The sequence below is a fragment of the Dama dama genome, chromosome 5, assembly GCF_033118175.1.
Source record: "Dama dama isolate Ldn47 chromosome 5, ASM3311817v1, whole genome shotgun sequence".
Lineage (NCBI taxonomy): Eukaryota > Metazoa > Chordata > Mammalia > Artiodactyla > Cervidae > Dama > Dama dama.
In genome coordinates, this window is record NC_083685.1 from 80,978,287 (window position 1) to 81,005,367 (window position 27,081).

The 27,081-nt window shown below is 37.1% G+C and overlaps 1 protein-coding gene across 2 annotated transcripts in view; it reads left to right on the forward strand.

The window, feature by feature from the left end:
- DHX40 (DEAH-box helicase 40) overlaps positions 1 to 23,842 on the forward strand; it is a 45,302-nt gene extending 21,460 nt beyond the window's left edge. For both annotated transcript variants that reach the window (XM_061142661.1, XM_061142660.1), the window contains exons 11-18: positions 1,551 to 1,631; positions 2,252 to 2,409; positions 15,415 to 15,529; positions 16,311 to 16,419; positions 17,087 to 17,181; positions 20,640 to 20,709; positions 21,028 to 21,256; positions 22,559 to 23,842. In XM_061142661.1, the coding sequence (XP_060998644.1) occupies positions 1,551 to 1,631; positions 2,252 to 2,409; positions 15,415 to 15,529; positions 16,311 to 16,419; positions 17,087 to 17,181; positions 20,640 to 20,709; positions 21,028 to 21,256; positions 22,559 to 22,698 (997 nt within the window). In that variant the 3' untranslated portion in view covers positions 22,699 to 23,842. The remainder of the gene's footprint in view (positions 1 to 1,550; positions 1,632 to 2,251; positions 2,410 to 15,414; positions 15,530 to 16,310; positions 16,420 to 17,086; positions 17,182 to 20,639; positions 20,710 to 21,027; positions 21,257 to 22,558) is intronic.
- Positions 23,843 to 27,081: the final 3,239 nt, after the last annotated feature.

Consider the following 27,081-nt stretch of genomic DNA (forward strand, 5'->3'; position numbering starts at 1 on the left):
ACTCTGATTATTAATAGACTGCAGTGTCCAGATGATTGGGAATTATAGCATTCCTCTTCAGTGTTGGTCACTGTACATTTGTAATTCAGTTTTGCATGTTATCATGTTTTATGAGGAGTTTGACAAACTAGATTGTTTCTAAAAAAAATGCTAATTATGATGGGTTTCTTAGAAACCAGAGAATACAAGGAGAGTTTGACAGAGTTGGTACTTGATATAATCAAGGGGAGAAATAATTGTACTCTTAACAAATCTAAAATGGCTCTTATGTAGATGATGAAGCTGACTAGTTTGGTATTGCTCTAGGATTGGGGTCACAAAATCTGGTCCAGGCTCACTGGTGGTTTTTGTAAATAAAGTTTAATTGGGACACAGCCATGCCCTTTCATTTATGTATGGCTGCTTTTGCTTTAGCTGTAGAGTTGAGTGGTTGTGACAGAGACCATATGGCCTGTAAAACCTAAAATATTTACTGTCTTGCCTTTAAAAAGTGGCTTCCCTTATAGCTCAGTTGGCCTTTAGAAAGTTCTTGCTAACTCTTGCTGTAGCAGATAATTGGACTTGTTGATGCAAGTTGTAGGAAAGCTGACTATAGAACAGTCAACCAGATTTTTGTTTATTTATATTGAAATAGAACTGTCAATCCTGGAATGGACTTTTTTTGTGTAAGATATTGGACCTTTTCTAAAGTGAGAAATTGGAGTGGATAATTTATCATCTCAAAACTAATGTTGGGAAAAATAATCCAGTGCAGATAATATTAAGTAATTATTGTCCTGGTGGGCAGGTGTATATTCACCTTGGTTATATGTTTCCGTGCTGTCCTTTGTGAATATTATCTTTTTCCATATTTGAAGAAATAATTATCTTCAAGTGTGAAATAGATCCCATGCTCTAGAGGGATCTCTCAATAGTCATACTGACCTTTGTGAATACTGTTAATTGTCTTATGTTACTTAATGATAGTGTGGTATGTAAGAGAATGTCCTTACTTTCAGGGGACATACTCTGAAATATTTGGGGGTAAATTGGCATTGTATTTACAATCTGTTTGCAGACAGTTCAAGAGAGAATAAGTCCATACATATCCATACAGACAAGCAAATTGGTAAAGTTAATTGAAGCTATTTATCATTGTATCAAAAACCATTTTGAGGTACTATTAAATAATTTGTAATTTTTTAGCCACTTTCAGTTAATTCTTCACTGTTTTTTTAAATTGTAATAAAAATTACAGACTGCAGAACAGAATAGACGATATTGGCTATGAAGAACCTTTGTTAAGATAAGTAGAGAGGAATCGTGAGAGTATTGTAGCTAAGGGGGAATCAAAAAAAAGGGCTTCTTGAATTAAATAGAAGAGTGATTCAGAAAAAATTTCCTCCTTTGCCGAATGCTGATTACCATCATAGAATGCTAAAAAGAAAAGAGATAGAAAAGAAAACTTGAAAAACAGAAGGAAAACCTTTTAAAGAAATTTTCAAATCTGTATAAAATCTTGCCATGTTCAAGGAATGAAGTCTCATTTTATGTATCACTTAAACACACAGGTTCCCCTATTTGGATCCACCTAATGAAAGACTTATTTTGGAAGCTCTTAAACAACTTTACCAGTGTGATGCTATTGACAGGTAAACAAGAAAAACCCTCAAAACAAAACCAACCACAGCAGATGTGAATCTCTCTTTTTTTTTTTTAAGGGTTCTTAATACTTTCCTTTATCATTAGAAAGTGATTTGTTGCATTGAATGGATTGTTTTCCCTGAAATTAGAATTTGTTCTCAGTCTTCCCTCACCACAATTCTGAAGTTACACCATAAACCTGTTTTTGTTTAGTATTGGTAGCGTGTAACACGTAATTTCTGAGTACCATTTGCATTGCCAGGCATTGTGCTGGGCACATCAAAATAATGAGCGAGCCAGAGTCCTCGTTCTCATGGCTCTGTGATGGGAGAAGATGTGGTAATTATCACTGTCTCATTTCCTTAAGGACGTTTTCCATGCTTCTGTAGCATTGTGTGTCTGTTACTGTATTACCTCATCCTGCCTTGTTTAGTTTGTTGGCTAGATAGGCCCTGGAGAGCAAGGAATTTTACCATCTTTATGCTTCTCTTATCAATGTCCACAGTGTCATATTCCTTATATTGAATTGAATTTCTAGAGGTAATTTAAAGTAGTCTAAATGTGTGTGTACATTTCACTTGTACTCTTTGAAGGCAGAAAGACTTAAGAACTTTTTCTTTCCATTAAGGAGTGGCCATGTGACCAGATTGGGTTTGTCTATGGTAGAGTTTCCTCTCCCTCCACATCTGACATGTGCAGTAATAAAGGCTGCTTCTCTTGACTGTGAAGATCTCCTGCTTCCAATAGCAGCAATGTTGTCTGTGGAAAATGTCTTCATTAGACCTGGTAAGAAATTTATTGATGAATTTTTTTAATTAATTTTATTTTTTAGAGCAATTTTAGGTTTATAGAAAAATTGAGGGAACGTACAAACACAGAGTTTTCCCTATTATTAACATTTTTCACTAGCATGGTACCTTTGTTATAATTAAAGAACCAATATTGATACATTATTATTACTGAAGAGTTTGGTGTTTGTGTTGTAAATTCTGTAGGTTTTGACAGATCTGTTTAATGACACATAGTCACCGTCAGAATATTGTGCAGAAGAGTTGCATTGCCTTAAACGTTTCCTGTGTTCCATCTAGTCACTAGTCACTCCTATATCCTTTCCTCCAAGCCCTTAGCAGTCACTGATCTTTTTTTGTGCCTTTTCCAATATAGTCAACTATATATTCTGACTATACAGATTCCTGTATTCCTCTACTGGAAAGTATTCCTTCCGATACCTTTTCAGATTGACTTCCTCAACAGTGTGCTTTTGTGGCTCCTCCATGTCTTTTGGTGGCCTGATAGCTCATTTCTGTTTTTGGCAGGAGCACATAGACTTTCTCCAGTCATAGCACATGGAGCTTCTCTAGTTGCAGTGCGTGGACGTGGTTGCCTCGTGGCATGTGGGATCTTAGTTTCTTGACTGGTCTCGAAGCCATGTCCCCAGTGTTGGAAGGTGGACTCTTAACCACTGGACCTCCAGGGACGTCCCTGCTCATTTCCTTTCGTTGATGAATAACATTCTATTGTGTGGAGTTTGTTTATCCATTTTGCTGTGGAAAGACATCTTGGTTGCTTTCAAGTTTTGACAATTACAGATAAAGCTGCTATAAACATTTGTGTGCAGGTTTATGTGTGAACATTGATTTTCAACTTATTGCCAAATTATATGATAAGACTATGTTTATATTTGTAAGAAAGAGCCAAACTATCTTCCAAAGCGTTTGCCATATTGCACTCCCACCAGCAGCGAGCCTGAGATTCCTGTTGCTCTACATTCTCAACAGCTTTTTGTGTTGGCGTTGTTTTGGGATTTGGGCCATTCTAATAGGTGTGTAGTGGTATTTCATTGTGGTTTTAATTTGTAGATCCCTGATGACATATGATGTTAGTCGTCTTTTCATGTGCTCATTTGCCATTTGTTTATCTTCTTTGGTGAGATATCAGTTCGGGTCTTTTTAAGTCGGATTGTTTGTTTCCTTGTGTGTGTGTTCAGTTGCTCAATCATGTCCCACTCTTTGCGACCCCTTGGACTGTAGCCCACCAGGCTCCTCTGTCCAAGGAATTTTCCAGGCAGAATTACTGGAGCAGTTGCCATTTCCTACTCTAGGGATCTTCCCAACCCAGGGATCAAACCTTTGTCTCTTGCATCTCCTGCACTGGCAGGCGGATTCTTTACCACTGCACCACTTGGTAAGTCCTTTGTTTTCTAATTGTTGGGTTTTAAGAGTTCATTTTATGTTTTGGATAACGGTTCTTTATCAGGTGTGTCTTTTGCAAATATTTTTCCCAGTCTGTGACTTGTTTTCTCATTCTCTTGACTTTGTCTTTCACAGAGCAAAAGTTTTTAATTTTAATGAAGTCCAGTTTATCAGTGGTTTCTTTGATGAGTCATGCCTTTGTGTTATATCTGAAAAATCATCACTGTACCTGAGTTCATGTAGATTTTCTCCTATGTCATCTTCTAGGAACTGATGTCCTTTTGTTCCAGCCCCATTTGTTCGAAAGACTCCTTTCTCCATTGTAACACTTTCTCCTTTGTTAGAGGTCATTTGAGTGAATTTGTGTGCGTCTATTTCTGGGCCATGTCTTCTCTTCCACTGATTTGTTTTTCTATACTTCTGTGAATAGCACACTGTCTTGATTAGTGAAGCTTATAGTAACTCTTGAACCTAGATAGGGTTATTTCTCCAGCTTTCTTCTTCCCCTTCCTTCAACGTTGTTTTAACTATTCTGGGTCTTTTCCCTTTTCACATAAACTTTAGAACTAGTTTGTTGATATCCACAAAATAACTTTCTGAGACTTTAATTGAGATTATATTGAGTCTATAGATCAAATTGGACAGAAGTGACATCTTGACAGTATTGTCTTCCTACCCGTGTATGTGGAATATCTATTTATTTAGATCTCCGGTAATTTACTGAACATTTTTTTTTTATTACTGAACATATTTTCATTACCATATATCTAGCCCTACAGGACATGAAACTGAAGATAAACGATTTTTTTCATTTTGTTATTCTTTAACTTAGTTTTTTGAAGTATAGGGGGTATATAACGATCCTGGCTGAGAGTTAATTTCCTTTAACTCGTAAAGGAAGATAGTATGGTGAACCTTTGCCTTGTTATAGTACATTAGTAATATATTAACTTTTTTTTCTCCATGATCAAAAGAAATGGTAGTTCAACCCTTAAACCCTTAGAGAAAGGATTATTTTAAGGTTTTCAAGTCTTTAGACTTCTGCTTCTTTCCTTCTTAGCGTGTCAATATGGGACACAACTTAGTTCATCATATGTAAGCTTTGCTGTCTTCTACTGTGTGTGTGGAGAGGGGAGGCACAACTTTCTTTTCTTTTCAAGGAGCTTCTGAATTGATAGTCTATCTTGCCTGCAACCAAGACTAACAGTAGTGTGCTATTTCACTGGCCATATCACTTTATGGCTTTCAGTGTTGGTTCCAGATTGGTTTATTATTGTGATGATTATAATGGAGGATAAATTTTTGTATGAAAATACTCTGTAGTCCAATCAATGTTCTACTTATACCAAATAGATTGCAGTGTAGTATTGGTTTTTTTAGGGTGAGCTTATGTGTGTGTGTGTGTGTGTGTGTGTGAAGGATAGGGAAGCCTGGTGTGCTGCAGTCCATGGAGCTGCAAAGAGTCAGACATGACTTAGTGACTGAACAGCATGTATATATATTTATATGTGTATATATTATTTGTGCTATTTACATTTATGTTATATTATGTATACATATATATGCACACACGTGTATATTATTTAATTATACTATTAACATTTATTTTATGTTTATTTGTATATACATATATGTATACACATATTTATATATGTATCATACTATTTACATTTATATGTATTTATTTGTATATACATATATGTATACATCTATATTTTTTATATATTTATTTATGTATACATACATGCACACAGACACACACATCTATATTTATTTTATATATATATATTATTTGTGTATACGTATATTCAAACACACACACACATATTGTTTATTTGGCTGTCCTGAATCTTAGTTGTGGCACATGGGATCTTTTAGTTGCAGAGTGTGGGATCTAGTTCCCTGAGCAGGGATCAAACCTGGGTCCTTTGCATTGGGAGTATGGCATCTTAGCCACTGGACCACCGGGAAAGTCCCTGCAGTGTAGTTTTTTTAAGTATCAGAATTTTGATTGTAATAGTATCCTAATTGCAGTTTTTTTTTTTCCCTAGTGAAATACTATATGCAGTAAATAGGGTTGGCTGGCTTTCATTAGGTAGTATCAAAGCTAATAATACTCTTTTTAAAAACTATTACAGAGTATTGAAGTGGGAGTCAAGAGATCAGGATTCTAGACTGTTGGTCTGGTTTTTCTGGATTTCATTTTTCATTTGGAAAACCAGGGAGTTAGATTGAGGTGATCCAACTCTAACAGAAATGTTGAAAGAGTTGTACCTTTTATCTAGTTTCAGCAAGTTTTTAACATTCTGCATTTGCTTTATTATTCTCTTTCTTTCTCTATGCATGTGTGAAGTGAAAGTCACTCAGTCCTGTCTGACTCTTGCAACCCCATGGACTACGCCCATGGAATTCTCCAGGCCAGAATACTGGAGTGGGTAGCCTATCCCTTCTCCAGCGGATCTTCCCAACCCAGGAGTCGAACCGGGGTCTCCTGCATTGCAGGCAGATTCTTTACCAACTGAGCGATCAGGGAAGCCCTTAAAAGTGAAAGTTACTCAGTCGCAACTCTTTGCGGCCCCATGGCCTACACAGTCATGGAATTCTCCAGGCCAAGAATACTAAAGTGGGTAGCTGTTCCCTTCTTCAGGGCATCTTCCCAACCCAGGGATCGAACCTAGGTCTCCCGCACTGCAGACGGATTCTTTACCAGCTGAGCCACCAGGGAAGCCCTGCTTGTGTACATATATATATATTTATAAGTATTTATAAATATGCATTTTATTTCTTTTTCTGAATCATTTGAGGCTAAATTGGAAACATTGTGCTCTCTTACCACAAAATATTTACATGTAATTTACTAAGAACACAGGCAAACTCTTATTTAACCACAGCACATTTATCAAAATTAGGAAAATTAACATTGATACCTGATGCAATACTATTATCTATTCCAGAGTTCATATTCAAATTGTTCATTGTCCCTAAAACATACAGAAGTGGTTTTAGAATCACTAAGCTATACCATGGTGAAAGGCAGTCCTATATAACTAGAGTTCAATATTTGCTTATAGTTTTTCACTTCTTTTTTAAATTTTTATTGTTTATTGTTTTTTTTTGGTTTTATTTTTCTCTTTATTCTTCTTTCCTTTTTTTTTTTTTTATTTTGAGGTAAAATTTGCATGTAGTGAAAAGTATAAATGCTATGTCTGTAATTCAGTGAATTTGTGAAATACATTTACTAATGTAACCCACACTCCTGTCAAGATCTGGTTTTATCGCTCCAGAAAATTCTCTCAGTGCTCCTTGTCAGATTCCATCCCACCTTCTTGCAGCCAGCCACTTTTCTGATTTTTTTTCAGGTTACTTTTGCCTTTTCTGAAACTTCATGTAAATAAAATTATATAATATGTGCTTTTTTGTGTTTGACTTTTTTTGGTCAACATATTATATGTGAGATTCATCCATATTTTTGTATATGCTTTTTGTATCAATGCTTTTTTTTTTTATTGTTGACTAGTATCCTGTTGCATACTACAATTGGTTTATCCATTATCCTGTTGATAGACATTTGAATTGTTTCTTGTTTGGTGCTATTTATGAAAGCAGCTATTTTGAAAATTCTTATGCAAGTATTTTGTAGATATATATTTTTTATTTATCTTAGGTAAACACCTAAGAAATTGCCAACTCTTTTCCTGGAGTGGCTATACCATTTAAAAATCATATCAGTAGTGTTTGAAAGCGCAGCTTTTACTACATGTCCACTTAACATTTTGTTCCCAGTCATTTCTTTTTTTGCATTCTGTTATATATTAGTGATACCTCTTTGTGTTTTTAGTTTGTATATTCCTAATGACTAATATTTTGAGCACTTTTCCATGTGAGTGTTTATCTCTCTTTTGAAGTCTCTACTATGGTCTTTTGCCCATGTTTTAAACTTTTTAAAGTGTATTGAATCTGGGAGTTCTTTATTCTAGACTCACGTTATTTGTTAGGTATGAGTTTGTACATATTTTTTTCCCAGTCTGTGGGTTTTTTGTTTCATTTTTCTTTTTTTTAACTTTTTATTTTGTATTGGGGTATAGCTTGATTAACAAATGTTGTGATAGCTACAGGTGAACGGTGAAGGGACTCAGTCATCCATACACATGTATCCATTCTCCTGCAGTCTGTTTGCTTTCTTAACAGTGTCTTTTGATGAGAGGTTTTGAATTTTGATAAAGTCTTAGTACATCAATTTTTTATATGTGGTTATTGCTTTCTGCATGGTAAGAAATGTTTTCCTATCCTAAGATAGTAAAAGTATGCTTCTCTCTCATATCTCTATTGATTATTTGATCTAGAAGCTTTTTAGTGTCTAGCCATTAAGTTTAGGACAGTGATCCATCTGAAATTAAGTTTTGTATACGGTATGAGGTAGGGGTCTAGATTACTTTTTTTCCTGTGACTATCCACTTGTTCCAGCACATTTGTTGAAAAGATTTACCTTCCCCCATTGAATTGCTTTAGCACCTTTGTTAAAAAATCTGTGGAAGGTGTATGTGTGGTAGTCTATTTCTGGACTTTATTTTATTCCACTATCTATTTGTCAATCTTTATGTCATTTTTCAACTTTGTATACATAGCTTGTGGTAAATTTTGAAACCACTATTGTTTTGGTCATTCTGTATTTTTTGCATCTCCGTATAAGTTTTAAAAATCAGCATATTAGTTTCTTCAGCATAAGCCTGCTAAGAATTTTGATAGGGATTGTGTTGAACCCTTTGCTGGCTTTTTGCCGTTTCTTAATATATCCTTGCTCTAGGGATTATAATACACATCTTTAATTTAAAATTTACTCAAAGTTAATATTTTATTGCTTCGTGTGAAATATAAGAAACCTTGGGATTGTTTAGTTCCACTTATTCCTCCATCATTTGTGCTATTGTTGTCATATATGTTATATTTACATACATTATAAACCTCACAATACAGTAGTATAACTTTTCCCTTAAGGCTTCATATATCTTTGAAAGAAGTCAAGAGAAGAAGAGAAAATTTGTTTCCATAGCTAGAAGTAAAATTCTGGGTTTTTAAATTCTTATTTAGAACCTCTATTTGTGATAGACTGTTGATTCTTAGTTTTGTAGCCCTTCAGGTTGTTCAGGTCTTAGGTTTTGATTATATGTTCTTTGTTTTTTCTTTTTTATTAAGTCCTTGAGGTGGTTTTTGGTATCTTGAAGGCTTTTAGTTGGGTTTAGCAACAACTTTATTACAGTTTAGCAACTTCAGGAAAGGAGGGACTTCCCTTTGCTTGCCTAATATTTGACCTAAGATATCTATGAACATAGGACAGTCTAATTCTTTAGAATATTGAGATAATAGCCAGTAGGAATGTCTTGTATTCTGTGCTTTGATGGGAAATTCTTGAGTAAGTTTTGCTTTTATGAAGCACTTGATGTCGGTGATGTTAATGGATATAAAGAATGAATTACCTAGAAAGCCCTCAACACAGAGATTTATCAGTGTTTTTAAATTCCAAACAATGAAAGTATAACTGTAAAGCAGTGGCCTTGTCTGTTGTCTTTTCAGACTCAGGATTAGGTTTTATTAGGTTTAGCTGGGCATCTGCACAGTCTTTCAGAACATCAGGACAACCTCTGATTTTTTGGTAGGTTTCTCTGATCTTTCTGTTAAACATTTGGGTGGTCTCATATATGACAATTCCATAAGTAATATCATATTCAGTGGTGAAAAGCTGAAAGCATTTCCTCTAAAACAGGTGCAAAACATGGATGCTCACTCTAGCCACTTCTGTTTAACATAGTACTGAAAGTCTGAGCCACAGCAGTCAGACACAAAAAGAAATAAAAGGTATCCAAATTGGAAAGAAGTAAAACTTAATCACTGTAGATGACATGATACTATACACAGAAAACTCTAAAATCTCTGCCAAAAAATTATTAGAACTAATAGTGAATTCAGTAAAGTTGTAGGATATATGATTAATATTCAGAAATCTGTTGATTTTCTATGCACATGAACTATCAGAGAAAGCAAGAAAGTAATCTATTTTGAATTACATCAAAAAGAATAAAATATCTGTTAATAAATTTAATCAAAGAAATGAAAGACTTATACTCTGAAGACTTTAAATTATTGAGGAAGGAAATTAAAGATGATATAAAGAAAGGGGATGATATCTCATGTTCCTGGGTTAGAAGAATTAGTATTGTTAAAAAGTACACACTACTCAAAGCAATCTATGGATTTAATATAAGCCCTTTTAAAATACCTGTGACACTTCACAGAACTAGAGCAAATAATCCTAAAATTCAAATGGCATCATGAAAGACCCTGTATTGCCAAAGCAGTCTTAAGAAAAAAGAACAGAGCTAAAGATGTCACACTCCTTAACTTCAGAGTGTACTACAAAGCTACGGTAATCAAACAGCCTGGTATTGGCACACACACACACACAAACCAGACACTTAGATCATTGAAACAGAGTAGAGAGCCCAGAAGTAAAGCTATATACTTACGGTTCATTAATCTGTGACAAAGGAGGCAAGAATGTGCAATGGAGAAAAGACAGTCTCTTTAGTAAATGGTGCTGGGAAAACTAGACAGCTACACACATACATGTGGACTGTATGAAAAAGAATGTATAAAGGAATGAAATTAGAATGTTTTCTCACTCCATGTATAAAAATAAAGTCAAAATGGATTAAAGACCTGAAAGGAAGACCTGAAACCAAGCAGAGCACTCTTTAACATATATTGTAGCAATATTTTTTTGGATCTGTCTCCTACGGCAAAGAAAAAATACACGCACACGCACACACACAAGAATATATTTATCTTGGGCATAAAAAAGAATGAAATTCTGCCATTTGCAACAACGTGGATGAAGTCAGACAGAGAAAGACAGATGCTCTGTTATCACTTATATGTGGAACCTATAAAAAAGATAATAGTGTGTTATTTGCTCAGTTGTGTCCAACTCTTTGTGACCCTGTAGCCTGCCAGGCTCCTCTGTCCGTGGGATTCTCCAGGCAAGAATCCTGGAGTGGGTTGCCATTGCCTTCTGGGGGTCGTCATGACTCAGGGATCGAACACAAATCTCCTGCATTGTAGGCATATTCTTTACCATCTGAGTTACCACATATGCATTTATGTAAATAACAGAAACAGACTTACAGAGACAGAGAAAGAAATAATGATTACCAGTGAGGAGAGGGAAGCAGGGGCAGGTAAGTTTGGGATATAGGAGTAAGAGATACAGACTACTATGTTTAAAATAAATAAGCAAAAATGATATATTTTATTGCACAGGGAAATATAGCCATTATTTTGTAATAGCTTTAAATGAAGTATTTGTTCAGTTACTCAGTCATGTCCGACTCTGCGACCCCACGGACTGTAGCACACCAGGCTTCCCTGTCCTTCACCGTCTCCTGGAGCTTACTCAAACTCATGTTCATCAAGTCAGTGATGCCATCCAACCATCTCATCCTCTGTTGTCCCCTTCTCCTCCTGCCTTCTATCTTTCTCAGCATCAGTGTCTTTTCCAGTGAGTCAGCTCTTCACATCAGGTGGCCACACTATTGGAGCTTCAGCTTCAGCATCAGTCCTTCCAGTGAATATTCAGGATTGATTTCCTTGAGGATTGACTGGTTTGATCTCCTTGCAGTCCAAGGGACTCTCAACAGAATTATCCAAAATTATATTATTAATATAAAGTATAATAGTAAGATTATACTTAAATGAAGTATAATCTGTAAAAATATTAAATCACTATATTATTGTTCATCTGAAACTGATATAATATTGTAAATCAACTATACTTCAATAAAAGCCATTTTTAAAGTCTGGCTGCTCTGCTTCAGTTTTTGCTGGCCTGCCTCTATTGGTATTACACCAAGCTGTTAGTCTCCCCAGATTGCTAGCTGATTGATCTGTTGTTTTTGACAGTGTCCTGGAGCACAAATTGCTACATAGGCTGATCTAAATAAAGTTAGACACCTTGGCAGGGGCGTTCCTTGGCATCATCCAAATCTCATTCCTTGAGGCAACAATTGCTATCAGTTTCTTATTCATACTTAGAGAGACACTCTTCTTATATGCACATATGTGGCTTAGGCTTAATTTTTAAACCTAGGTCATCAAGAAGTTCAGCTGCTACAAAATGCAGCTTCAGTTTTTGAGCATGTGACTTGCTGTGATCTTGTTACATCCCAAAATATGTATTTGTTGTCCAGTTGCTTTCAAGTGCATATATAGTCTTTATAGGTTAAGCAGTTCTTTCTGGCTTGGGTCTTAGTCTCTGTAGATCACCCAATTTAGTTTATTGTATCTGCTCTGCTTAGACGCTCAGTTGTGTCTGACTCCTTGCGACCCCATGGACTGCAGCCCACCAGGCTCCTCTGTCCATGGGATTCTTCTGGCAAGAGTACTGGAGGAGGTGCCATTTCCTCCTTCTGGCCCAGGGATCAAGCCCACGGCTCTTCCGTCTCCTGCATTGGCAGGCGGATTCTTTACCACTAGTACCACCTGGGAAGCCCAGTTTATTATACTTACTGGTAAAACTGGCTAGTGTTTTCAGATCTAACGTTGAATGAAGATTTTTAAACATCAAAATGATGATGCCATCAACATTTTTAGTAATCTCTCTCTTGCTATAGTGAGCTGTGTACACAATGTCTGCTAGTATTGATATTGCTTTAGAAGTCAAACAATGGAGTGAGGGCTCTTAAATGTTTTTAAGATGGTAAACAGCATTCCCTTAAAATGGAACAAATTTAAAATAACATTGTGTTGGTTTTAAATTTTTAAAAAATATTTTAACTGTGATATATTTAGAGATAAGTGGTACTTTATTACAGCCTCACTCCCGTGCTTCTGCTCTGAGGATTGTTGTTATTGAAACTCTTTCTATGTAATAGTTTTGTTTTCTGGTTGATTGTGTATAGAAAAGTATTGAATTATCTTCCCAAAGGAAGAAGTTAAGCTGGTACAGTCTACAGTCTTGTTTTGCTGCTTCAGTTCCTTGTTTATGGTTTTTACTTCAGAGCATTATTTGTCTGAGGTAAAACTGATAATAGAATTTCATCTGGGGAAAGAAAAAAAATTAAAGAAAATGACAAGTCTACTGGGAAAGTAATTAAAGTTAGATAGTCAAACTGTTGTTCAGTCAGAGGATAAACTGGCTGAGACTGTCGGAACTGTGTGTGATAATGGTATTTTTACTTTTCTACATTTCCTGAGTTTACTTTGGGACTTCTGTCTGTTTTAATTTTAATTAATTAGGTTGTTTCTGAGGGAAGAGTTAAGGAAAAGAAAGAAAAATATGCTCTATATTTTCTCTCGGCTTTGAGAATAACAGGGCAGAGAGACAGAGAAGGTAGTAGCTGTGTGGGAATGACAGCCCGGAAAGCAAGGGGCTCTGTGCATGTTTTAAAGTGTGAGCAGGCAGCCACCGTGAAAAACAGAGGTCCAACACTGACCATGCAGAGTTAATCGTCACAAAGTGTAAACTGAGTTTAGAATTGTAACCACTAAAATTGATTGTCCAACTTATTTTGACCCCAAGGACTGTAACCTCCTCTGTCCGTGGGATTCTCCAGGCAAGAATACTAGAGTGGGTAGCCATGCCCTTCTCCAGGGGATCTTCCTGACCCCTGATCAAACTGGGGTCTACTGCATTGCAGGCAGAATCTTTATCATCTGACCCATTTGGGAAGCCCTTACTGTAGTTACTCTGACGTTTTAATAAGAAATGGTAAGCTGTTTGTGTGAATAGTTGTGGTAGGTGTTGCAGCCAAACTGAATGTTTCTAGGGTCAGGTGAAGTCAGAGAAGGGAAGAATTGAACCATAAAGAGGCTTCTCTGAGGCTTCATGGAGCAGAAGTCCGAGGCAGCAGGGACTCTATGTTTATGTAGCAGGGGGTACCACCGTTCGAGGATGTCGGAGCCCCTGGTTGATAGGTAAGCTTGTCTCTCAGTGCTGGAGCCAACACATAGTTAATGCCTTATTTTAGTGCATTTTGTCCTTTGGCATAGTACCTTTAGATACTGTTAGATAAAATAGATACTATTAGATAATTAGACAAAATTAGATATTTCAGCTTAAAAAATCAATACTCATGACTGATTCAAGAGATGAGCGTTGTGTCTTTACCTTGACAGGACCATTTGTGTGGTCTGTGATAAATCATATTTCCTCTCCTTTTGTCTCTAGCTGCTTCCTTCAGTTGTTACCCAGGTTACTTAGGTGGAAACTACTTAAAACCTGGGATGGAAGACTTTATATCTTTGTGAGTGTTTTGTTTAATCAGATTGCAGTCTTCCTAATACCAGGAACTGATGCTTTGCAGATTCACATTGTAGTCTGTGTAAGTGCTACTCCCTAGAATTCGGCAACATGGGGCCTCTGTTCAATCTAGCTGTGGTGGGTATAATAGGAGCTGTGGCTTGATGTTGTGCATTGAAGGAAGGAGCCCTAGGAAATTTTGAGGAAAAAAAAATGTGGCCAGGGGACTCCGAAAGAAGATTAGCCTCGGTAAAATGCTATGTGGGGAATTTGGGCAATCAGAGAACATACAATTCCTGAGTGGAATTGGGTCAAAGTCACTAACAGATAAATCTCAGAAACATAAGGGTGAGCAAAAGAAACCAGACACATAAAGTACATTTATATAAAGTTTAAAAACAAATAAACCCTTTCATTGGGTTGAAAGTCTGAATATGGTTATCCCTGTGGAGGGGACTGAGTAGTTACTGAAAGGAGAGTGAAGAAGGGGCTCTGGGATGCTGGTAATATTCTGCTTGTTGATCTGTCTGTTGAGTACATTGGTATGTTGGATTTGTGAATATTCATTGAGCAGTACACTTAGAACCTGTGTAGTTTTCTGTATGCATGATATTCTTCAGTATAAAATTACAAGAGAAAAGTTTGTAGTATTTCAGTTTTACATATGTGATGGTCCTGTCTAATTGTCTATAATTAGGAATTGGATAAATAGGGGCGGGTTAAATTGTGTTATATCCTTATACCCCTGAGAAATACAATGTAGTATGTTTGAGAATGAATAGTTATATACATACTTAGGTTAAGCTGTTATTAAATAAATAAAAGAAGTTATCAGAAGAAACTTAAGAAGAAAATAAACCATTATACACAATGTTTGTATGTATATATGTAGAAAATATCTTGAAGGACACATACTAAACAGTTAACAGTGGTTAGCCCTGAGGATTGACTTGTGGATAATGTGACAAAGTGGGGAACATTGAACTTCTACTTTTTTTTTTTTTTAATGTGAACATGGGTTACTCTTACGGTAAAAACAAATAGTAAGTTCTAAATACTCTTTTAAAGGTAAATCGATTGAGAGAAGTAATTTTGCTGTTCTAGCAAAAATCTCCAAAGTGTGATTAAAGAGGAAAAGGAATTGTGAGAGTAGTTAGAGGTTCACACTCCCCCACCAAAGAGTTAATGTCATTCTCCTTTATTCCACCTCAGAGGGTGAGGCAGATTTCAATAAGCTTGAATAAACCGAGCGAAGAAAGAGACTTGATGTAAAGTGGAACTAAACTTCCTTTCCAACTGTCATTTTAGTTGATCCAGAGTACCAGAAGGAAGCAGAGCAGAGACACCGCGAGTTGGCAGCTAAAGCTGGAGGATTTAATGACTTTGCAACTTTAGCCGTCATCTTTGAACAGTGCAAATCAAGGTATGTGAGATAATTCTTTGAACTGGAGAGCCTTAGTTTGAAATATAGCTTCAGTAAGAATATGACTTCAGATAGTAAGTTTCAGTGGGGATTATACTGACCTCAATGTATTTTTGTGAACATTAGTGAGATTTCTCTGTGAGGTGACTGTGACTGTCACTTATTGTGTCTTTCTTCTCTCCTTAACCTTTCCTGAAAACTGACCTCATAGAATTTTGGTTCTGTATAACTAGCTTAGATGAGAAAATTATTGGATATTTGTTAAGGCATATATGTATAAAAAGGAATCTATTTACAAGTTATTTTAATTCACTTAGAGGTGTATTGATTTGTTTTTTTCATATTCCTTAAAGTGTTTTCTTATTAATTGGACAAGTCTCATAAGAGCGGAGAAGGCAATGGCAACCCACTCCAGTACTCTTGCCTGGAAAATCCCACGGGCATAGGAGCCTGGTGGGCTGCAGTCCATGGGGTCGCAAAGAGTCGGACATGACTGAGCGACTTCACTTTCACTTTTCACTTTCATGCATTGGAGAAGGAAATGGCAGCCCACTGCAGTGGTCTTGCCTGGAGAATCCCAGGGACGGTGGAGCCTGGAGGGCTGCCGTCTATGGGGCCGCACAGAGTTGACACGACTGAAGTGACTTAGCAGCAGCAGCAGCAGCATAAAAGAGCTGACAGTTGCTTATCTGTTTCTAGTTGTATAATAGAAATGAGAATGTTAGACTGTCTTTCGCTTATGAAAGATACTTTTGATAACACCAGTATTTTTGTGTTGCAGTGGCGCTCCAGCTTCATGGTGCCAGAAACACTGGATTCATTGGAGGTGCTTATTTTCTGCATTTCGTGTTGAAGCTCAACTCAGAGAACTGATCAGGAAGCTTAAACAGGTGATTGCTGTGATTTTTTTTTCCCTCTTGAGTGGCGTTTTGGCAAGGCCTTCTGAGTTCTCTCCCCAAAACCACGTGTATTATAAGGTGTAGGAACAGGCACTGACCCTGTGCACACAACTCTGTTGTCCCTTATCCTTTTGGGAGGCTCTTTTCCTGGCCTTGGGTAATTTCCTCACATTCATGTGCTTGTCAGTTCTCAGCTGAACTCTTGAAGCACTCCTGTAGATCTCCGGGGTCCTCTGCAGATCACTTCTCTCCTGAACTTTGGCTGGGAATTCTAGTCATCCTGGTCTCTCTGGATTCTCAGCTCTGTCTGTTTAACTCGGGGAGTTCTCCAGGTTTCACTCCAGTGTTTCCTTTCCTCCACCTTGGTCCAGAATCTCTCTCAAGGTTGACTGTAGGCTGGAACAGTTGTTGGAGTTAATTCATTTTTTTCCTTCGTTTATTTCTCAGACACCATTGCCCTTCATATAGTGCTTTGGAAATCATTATTTCATTTGTTTTGTCCATTTTTTTGGTTGTTTCAAGCAGAAGGGTAAATCTGGTCCCTCATATTCCATATTGGCCAGAAACAGAAGTCTTTAGAAATTTGGAGTTTTCAAACCAAAAGATTGTTTCAAATTGTTCTGTGAGACTTACCACTATACGTTTATTCTGTCAATAGCAAAGTGATTTCCCAAGAGAGACCTTTGAAGGCCCTAAACATGAAGTCCTGCGAAGATGTCTTTGTGCGGGTTATTTCAAAAATGTAGCTCGAAGGTAAGCACTCGGAGCTTGAGAGACGGATAGAGAAATATAACTGTATTTGATGACCATATTGAACTATTTAATATTAAAGACAGTTTGATTTAAGCTCTGTGATTCCAATGACATCAGTTACAGTGAGCCTTCTCATAACAGTCAGCTCTGCAGGGGAAACTGCAGTGGCTGAGAGTGGGATACTGAAACGCACGTGGGGAGGAGGGAGTCTGTAGGACCGCTGTGCAGCATGGGGTGTTAGCGCCCAAGTTGAGGGACAGTGGTTCTCTTGCAGAGGAGTGACTCTTTGTGGAGTGTGAAAGCCAAATAGGTTGAGGATGGCGTCCCTGATGAAGGATGGTTTGGTGTGGACTGTCAGTTCTTGAGCAGGATTGGGCAAGGTAGTCACATGGGAGTTGTTTGGTTGTTTGAATGTCAGAGTCTGAGTGGAGGAAGGGCATCTTTGTGGGGAAAGGGGTAAGATGGTGGTGATGGGAGATTCGTTATATACAGAGGAGTTGATCATGTAATTGAATACATTAAAGTAAATGGTGAAGGGAGTTAGAAATACTAAAAGAAAACAGGAATGAGCCCTGTGGTAGTGATTGAAATTTTAGATATTACAGTTTTTAATACAGTTAAGTGGATGGATAGGTAGATACTGTAATAAAAAATAGGTGTTACTCTGTGTGTGAGTATGATATGTATTTGTGTGTCTAAATATTTATGTAAGCTAACTATGAGATGGACTAGGAGCAATAACTATAATAGCAATGAATATACTTTGTGCCCAGATTTTTTTTTTTTTAATTTTTGGCTGTGTCAGGTCTTAGATTCGTCGCTTGTGATCTTTGTTGGATCACGCAGGATCTTTCATTGTGGCACGTGGACAGACTCTCTAGTTGTGACATTCAGGCCCAGCAGTTGCAGCCCGTGGGCTCAGTTGCTCCACAGGAATATATGTAAAGTTTTATAGGAAACCAGTTGTAACGATTAAGCTAAGGTTTTATTCTGATGAGTTTTTGGAATAACCTTTATGTACAGAAGAGGATAAGAATTTAATGTTAACAGGAATTAGGAAAATTATAGATGAACTGTTCTAATTATCATATGTTAGAATAGTGAAAATTATTTATACCTTTGAAAGGAGATGTAATATAATAAATGTAAAGAATGCTGTATTTAAGTCCAAAGACCTATGTTTGGGACTTGCTTTCACCATGTATTAGCTCTTTGATCTTGAGAAAGCTACCTTGAGAAATGTGGTATCTCAGTTCCCCTGACAGGGATCAGACCCATGTCCCCTTCACTGCATGGCCGATTCTTAACCACTGGACCACCAGAGAATTCCCTCTGCACAGATTTTGACTTGGAACAACCATCTGCCACATAAAGGACCTTTGGAGAAATAGGTCTGGGAAAGTACACAATAAGCCCCAAACATCTTGTTTTACCTGTAAGCAAAGTGGTCATCAGTGACGGCGGAGGCCATGTGACCAAGTACAGAGGAGCCAGTTTGAATAGGCCCAGGCTGATCGAAGATGGGATATTTTGACATTCGTAATACTGATAGTAATGGATTGAATAAAATGTGAAATCCTGGGCCTATAATCATATAAATTAATGAATGAATAAATTAGAAGTTTAATGACAAATGGAATTATTTACAGAGTTGAGCACCTCTTCAGAAAATTCTTGTTAATTACAAAGGGAAAAAGTAACTTCTTAGTGAAGAAGCCTGGCAGATGTTACCTAAATCAGACAATTAAAGTGAACATCAGAAATGAAGTAAATCAAAATCTTGTTCCTCCTGATAGGATGTAATGAAAACAGAGCATCTCTTCTGTGATATTCCTGCCACAGATCTGTAACCTGAGTCTAATCGTCTTAAAACAGACAAAATCAAATTGAGGGACATACTGCAAAATAACTAGCCTGTAATCCTTAAAGGTGTCAAGATCGTGAAGGTCAAAGCTAGACCAGGGGGTATTTTCCAGAATGAAGGAGACTAAAGGACCATAAAGAGTAAAGGCAATACATGATTTCTGAACTGGGTCCTTTTGCTATAAAGGATATTGTTAGGACATTTGATAAAACTTCAGTGGGTCCTGAGAATTAGATCCTAGTAATGTATCAGTGGAGATCCAACCAGTCCATCCTAAAGGAGATCAGTCCTGGGTGTTCATTGGAAGGACTGATGCTGAAGCTGAAACTCCAATACTTTGGCCACCTGATGCGAAGAGTTGACTCATTGGAAAAGACCCTGATGCTGGGAGGGATTGGGGGCAAGAGGAGGAGGGGACGACAGAGGATGAGATGGCTGGATGGCATCACCCACTCGATGGGCATGAGTTTGAGTCAACTCCAGGAGTTGGTGATGGACAGGGAGGCCTGGCGTGCTGCAGTCCATGGGGTCGCAAAGAGTCGGACACGACTGAGCGACCGAACTGAACTGAATGTATCAGTGTTAATTCCTGGTTTGATGGTTTTATGATGGTTATGTAGGAGAATATTCTTGATTATAGGAAACGCACACTCAGGTATTTGGGGATGATGAAGCATAAGATTGGTGACTAACTTTCAAATTATTCAAGTGAAAAGATTTTTGTACTGTCCAAATATGGACTGTGTAGATATATATACAAATAATTATAATGCAGTCTGACCTGGATTATAATAGGAATATATATGTAATGTTTTATAGGCAGTTGTGTGATTAAGCTAAGGTTTTATTCTGATAAGCTTTTGGAATAACCTTTATGTAGGAAGTATAGAAGAGGGTAAGAATTTATAAAGTTAATAGGAATTAGAAAAATTATAGATGAACTGTTCTAATTGTCTATTTTAGAATGGTGAAAATGATTTATACCTCTGAGAGGAGATGTAGTATAATACAATGTAAAGAATACTGTATTTATGTCCAAAGACCTCTGTTTGGGGCTCGCTTTCACCATACATTAGCTCTTTGCCCTTGAGAATGCTATCTAATTTATTTGAATCTCAGTTTTGATCTTTGAATAAAGTACCTGGCTGTCAAAACTAGTAGGTTTATTTGATGCTTAATTGTGAAAGCATTTTGGAAATTCTAAAGCACAAATACAATATTATTGTTAATATTACTACTTACCAACCAGAAAGTTTTGTACTTAAGTAAAATGACTGTAATAAGTTGTCTCATTAGTTTTTTTTTTTTTTTTGGCTGCACTGCATTGCTTCAGGGATTTTAGTTCCCTGACCAGGGATCAAATGCAGGCCCTCGGCAGTGAGATCACAGAGACTTTACCACTGGACCACCAGGGAATTCCCTGAATCATTAGTTTTAAGATGAATTGGTAGAGAAGTTACAGTGACAGTTCAATATAAACCTCTCCATATAGTACTCCTTGTAGTAGGACATATACTTTTTCATTGTTAGTGCTCTACTCATTTAGTTGTTTTTACTGTTCTTGTCTTTGATCCTTTGGTTTTTCGGTTCTTAGGTCTGTTGGGAGAACGTTTTGCACAATGGATGGGCGTGGAAGCCCAGTTCATATTCATCCTTCCTCAGCAGTAAGTACCTTAATTTTTACTAATAGGAAGAAATTTCTTCCTTTTGTAAAGGAAGCTGTATAAATTTCTTCCTTTTGTAAAGATGTAGAAATAAGTAATATACAGATGTCTTCTACTTTTTTTCTGAAAAAAGAGATGTGAGGATATGTTTAGCATATATCTATATTACATAAAGGTGTTGGTCGATGTGTGCCTCTTGTTTGATTGAAGAATATAGAAATTAACTCAGAAAACTTCAGGCTGTTAATGTTTGGTTGGTCTAATCTGGAATAAGGCAGGTTATTGAGTTGTCATCCTTAAACAAATTCTTTTGTGTAGCTTCATGAACAGGAAACCAAACTTGAATGGATCATTTTTCATGAGGTATTAGTTACCACCAAAGTCTATGCAAGAATTGTGTGTCCAATTCGTTATGAATGGGTGAGAGACTTGCTACCCAAGTTGCATGAATTTAATGCACATGATTTGAGCAGTGTGGCCCGACGTGAAGTGAGAGAAGATGCGCGAAGGAGGTGGACCAATAAGGAAAATGTAAAGCACCGGAAGGGTGAGTGAATCACTTATTCTAGAGCATAGGTGTCCAAATTCTCATATAGTTGCAGAAATGCTGTCACAGAGCTTAGGTTCCGGCTCTGTCTCCTCAGAAAAGCAAACAGTTGTCATGAGCCTCAGACATACTTTGACTTCCTTCTTTCCTTCCAATTAGTCATGTTTTTCTTAACCCCTTTGTCCAGCAGCATTATTAATAATATCTATTGAACTTTTGCCATGTGCTAATAACTTATGTAACCCCATTAAATTTCCACAGTAACTATATGAAGTAACTACATATCCCTACTGTATGGATGAGGAAATACTTAGCAGTGTACAATAATTTGCTGAAAATCTCAAAGCTAATATTTGGTGAATCTGGATTTTGAATCCAGGAAATCTGATTCTGTGGCCTCTACTCAACCATTACGCCATACTGCTTGCAAGTAGTGCTTTACTATTTTTATTTCATTTAAAAATTTTGTGAAATATTACCTCAGAACATTTTTTTTCCCCCAAGAGATTTTTTTTTTTTTCTTAAAATGTTAGGCCCCTAGTTGCAGTAGTTAATGTTACTACTCATCAACCACAAAGCTTTGTACTTAACTATAAAATGACTAAGTCCTCTCATTAGTTTTTGCTTTTTTGGACCATTTCCTTCAGGAGGCATAAACAGTTGTGGTAGTGAACTAGGGCAGGAAAGGTTAATTCTCAGCTCACATGTAAAAAAAGCTTTTCAGCAAAACTGTTTGAGGCTGATGGAACAAATTGCATCATCCTTATTTAACATCAGTGGGAACAGAATGAGGGGAGTTTCCCCGAGATGACAGCAGTGTCACTGGCAGTGCTAGCTGCTCGGTGCCTGGTCGCAGTGTCTAAATGCACTGTGGGCTCGCTCACGGCTCAGCGCTGAAGAACCTGCCTGCCAATGCGGGAGACGGGGGTTTGATCCCTGGGTCAGGAAGATCCTCCTGGAAAAGGAAATGGCAACCCACTCCAGTATTCTTGCCTGGGAAATCCCATGGACAGAGGAGCCTGGTGGGGTTGCAAGAGAGTCAGGCATGACTTAGCAACTAAACAACAGCAACCGTAATAACTGCACTACTTGCTTGAATTAGGGTCAATTTTTCTGACTTCTCAGGCCTCTATACTCTTATTTTTAACCAGAGACTTTATATCATTTCTTTTTAAAGGGCAAAATTTAATTTCCTCTTTCCCCCAGCTAAACATTAAAAAACCAGAGCATCTCTTTCTCTTAACATTTCTAATACCAAACTCAAAACTAAAATTTTATTGGATTAATTTGTAATGTTTTCAGATGGAATATCCAAAGAAGTCCTAAAGAAAATGCAAAGAAGAAATGATGATAAATCCATATCAGACGCACGTGCTCGTTTCCTCGAGCGGAAGCAGCAGAGGTCCCAGGATCACGGTGACACATTGAAGGAAACAGGCTAAGCAGTGAACCCTCCAATTCAGGAAGCAGGAAAAACAGCCAGAAACATGTTTCTTCTCTGCCGTTTATGCCAGACAGCACTACCAAGAGGAAGTGGTCAGCAGCTGTTTTTAAGCATACTAGTTAAAAGCAAATCAGAGCTCATCGGTACCAATAAATGGAATTTTCCAAGAAAAAATTGAGTTGCCATTGTCACAGGCAATTATATATGAAACCAATGAAAGACAATATATGTGGTATTTTCCTCACTTCAGTTTTGCTGGCCTTAACTGGTATCAAATGCTGTCAATGAGATATTTTCAAAGAACATTGAATTATATTTAATCAGTGTGTATTCCATTTGCATTGAAGCATTAAAAATTATTTTCCTTAAATCTCTTTAAGGCCTTCTTGTTGCTAATAGAGTAGTATTATATCAGGTTATCAGGTTTGTGACCATTTCCTTCCGAAGGCTAAACATAAGAGGTTTTTACTCAGCAATACTTAGATGTCTAACCGTTTAATTGCTACAGAGCTTTATAGATAGAGAAAATACTTAATCAATTAGTAAATAAGAAAATTGCCTATGGCAAGATTCTTTGTTGAATTAATATTAATCCTTAAGTTGACTTTTCTGGAATTATACAAATTCCTTTTTATATAAAAGTATATTGTTTAAAACAGTAGCTATAGCCATTAACCAAAGGACAGATGATATATATATGGTCTTTTTTTAGCTGTCCCTACGTACTTGTATCAGCACCACATATGTAAATGTGACAGTCTTTCAAACAGCCCTTCCACCTGGCCTATTGTCTTGCCTCCAGCTGCTTGGATAGGACCATTTAAACATTTATTATGCTGATCTTGAAATGGGATTTTCAAAGCAGCTAACTCTACATCACCAGTGTTTCAAATTGGAACCTTGAGGCTAGTTAGTATCACACTCAGACACACTCAGCACTTGTCCACTCTGTTGTTCACTGCCTTGTATTCTAGTTATTTGTGTATTTGTCTGTCTCCCCCACTAGATTATATGCTCCTTGTGGGAAGGGACTATGTCTTTTTCATCTTTGTATCTTTCATGGCACCTAACACAGTGCTTTGCACATAGTAGTCATTCAATGTCTGTTAAATAAAGCTATTAGTGTTCAAATTCAAAAGGTATCATAATGTGTGTTTTTAGTTATTTTTCGGTAAAATTTAAGAATGAAAAATTTTTATGGATAACAGTCTTTTGCAGTTCTTTCCTTTGGCATGTAAACGTTTCTTCTGTTCAGTATTAGAATCTTGAAGCCTTTATTGAAATATCACATGAGGACCCAAATCCATGTTTGTTCTTGAAGTAAGGTGAGTGGTAATGGTTTCGTGGAACAGTCTCAGCACTGTTAATTGGTCGTTTTGAATCTGCAGTGCTGAAGACACTGTTTCAGCATATTAGCCCTGTCATTTTCTCTTCCCAGGCATATGTATCAGTGTATTCCTTTGATGTGGGGATGTACGTGGATTCTTGGAATGAAAGCTCTTTACTTCAGTAAATTATTACTAAGCACACATTCTAAATCTATAGTGCATATCTATAATTTCATCAGTTTTCCCAGTAATGTTCTTTATAGCATTTTCCCCTAGTTGAGGATCCAGTCAAGAAGCATGTATTGTATTTAATATTCTTTAATATGGAAAAGGTGTCTTCTGTTTTTCTTCATCTTTCACATTTAACCTTTTTAAAAATTGAAGTGTAAAAAAAAAAAAAAAAAAAAAAAAATTGAAGTGTAGAGAACTTGGGATTAAGAGATATACACTACTATACATAAGAGATAAACAATAAGGACATGCTGTATAGCACAGGGAACTATATTCAGTACCTTACAACAACCTATAATAACTGTACTCAGCATCTTATAATAACCTATAATGGAAAGGAATCTTAAAAAGTACATATATGTGTATGTATATATAACTTAGTTACACCTGAAACATGATAAATCAACTACAGTTTAAAAGATAATTGAGAAAATAAACTGAAGTACAGTTAACCTATAACCCTGTTATTTCCAGGTAACATAGTGATTTGGTATTTCTGTACATTACAAAATGATCATCACAATAAGTCTAGTTACCATCTGTCAGCATACACAGATATTACAATATTATTGACTATATTCCCCATGCTGTACATTTCATCCCAAGATTCATTTATTTTTTACCTGTGAAGGTAACAAAGCTGAAGATTGTATCTCTTCATCTCTGTCACCTATTTCACTCATCCCCCTACTCCTTCTCCTCTGCCAACCACCTGTTTATTCTCTGTATCTATGACTGTTTCTGTTTTGTTATGTTTAGTTTTTCAGGTTCCACGTAGAAGTAAAATCATATAATATTTGTTGATCTCTGACTTACCTTAATACCCTCTAGATCCATTCATGTTATTGCAAATGGCAAGGTTTCATTTTTTTTAATGACTAATATGCCACTGTAAATATTTGTATCACATCTTCTTTATCCGTTCATCCATCAATGGATACTTAGGTTGCTTCCATATCTTGGCTGTTGTAAACCATGCTGTGGTGAACATAGGGATGCATATATCTTTTAGAATTAGTGTCTTTGTTTTCTTCAGAAAATACCCAGAAGTGGAATTGCTAGGTCTTATGGCAGTTCTATTTTTAATTTTTGAGGAAACTCTTTAGTGTTTTCCGTAATGGCTGTGCCAACTTACATTCCCGCCAACATTGTAAGAGGGTTCCCTTTTCTCCATGTTCTTTCCTACATGTATTTGTTGTCTTTCACACTTAACATATTTGAATAACATTTTTGACATTTTTTAATAATACAGGTTAGTTATTTCATACGATAGAATGTCCTCAGTTTGGATTTCCCTAATGTTTCCTCATGGTTTTGCATTTGTTACTGGAATTCCACATAGGTGATACAGTATCTTTCCCAAGGCATCAAATCTGGAGGTATATGGTATTTGCCCCTTATTGGTGATACAAATTTTGATTAATTGGTTAAGAGTGGTTTTTTATTTCTTCAGTCTAGTTACTCTTATAATTAATAAGTAGTTTGTGGGAAGAATACTTTAAAATTACATGAAATGGCCTGTTCCTCATAAATTATTAACCCTCTGAATTTATCAGCTGATGATTCTTGCCTGAATCAGTTATATTCTTAAGGTTGCAGAATGGTGCTTTTTTTCCTAACTGCTTCATATACAAATGGTCCTTGAACAACATGGGTTTGAAATGCCTGGGTTCTGTTGTACACTCTGCTTAGTTGCTCAGTCATGTCCAACTCTTTCTGACCCCAGGGACTGTAGCCTGCCAGAATCCTCTGTCCATGGGATTCTCCAGGAAAGAATATTGGAGTGGGTTGCCATGCCCTCCTCCAGGGGATCTTTTCAACCCAGGAATCGAACTGGGGTCTCCTGCATTGCAGGTGGCTTCTTTACCAGCTGAGCTACCAGGGAACCTGTTATACACAAGGTTTTTTTGTTTTTTCCAATTAATACCTAGTAGAGCCATGAAATTAAAAGACGCTTACTCTTTGGAAGGAAAGTTATGACCAACCTAGATAGCATATTAAAAAGCAGAGACATTACTTTGCCAACAAAGGTCTGTCTAGTCAAGGCTATGGTTTTTCCAGTGGTCATGTATGGATGTGAGAGTTGGACTGTGAAAAAAGCTGAGCACCGAAGAATTGATGCTTTTGAACTGTGGTGTTGGAGAAGACTCTTGAGAGTCCCTTGGACTGCAAGGAGATCCAACCAGTCCATCCTAAAGGAGATCAGTCCCGGGTGTTCATTGGAAGGACTGATGCTGAAGCTGAAACTCCAATACTTTGGCCACCTCATGTGAAGAGTTGACTCATTGGAAAAGACCCTGATGCTGGGAGGGGTTGGGGGCAGGAGGAGAAGGGGACAAGAGAGGATGAGATGGCTGGATGGCATCACCGACTTGATGGACATGAGTTTGAGTAATCTCCGGGAGTTGGTGATGGACAGGGAGGCCTGGCGTGCTGAGATTCATAGGGCTGCAAAGAGTTGGACACGACTGAGCGATTGAACTGAACTGAGAGTATTGAATACTACATATGTTCACTGAATCTGAGGATGTGGAACCACTGATATGGAGGGCTGACTATAAAGTTATATGAGGATTTTCAGCTGCAGGGAGGGTGGGCACCCCAGATCATAGAGGTCTTGAAGGGTCAACTGTATTTATTTAGTGGCATTACTTTGTAAGGAAGAACTTTCCTTGAGGTAAGAATTTCCAATAAACACTTGGGTGCCAAAAACAGCATAAATCAAGGCAGAATTAGAAAACTCAGGAGATATCTGAGAGGGGTGGCAAACAGTCTTACTTTATTTGGTACATTGAGTATGTGTGTGCATATGTGTATGTGTA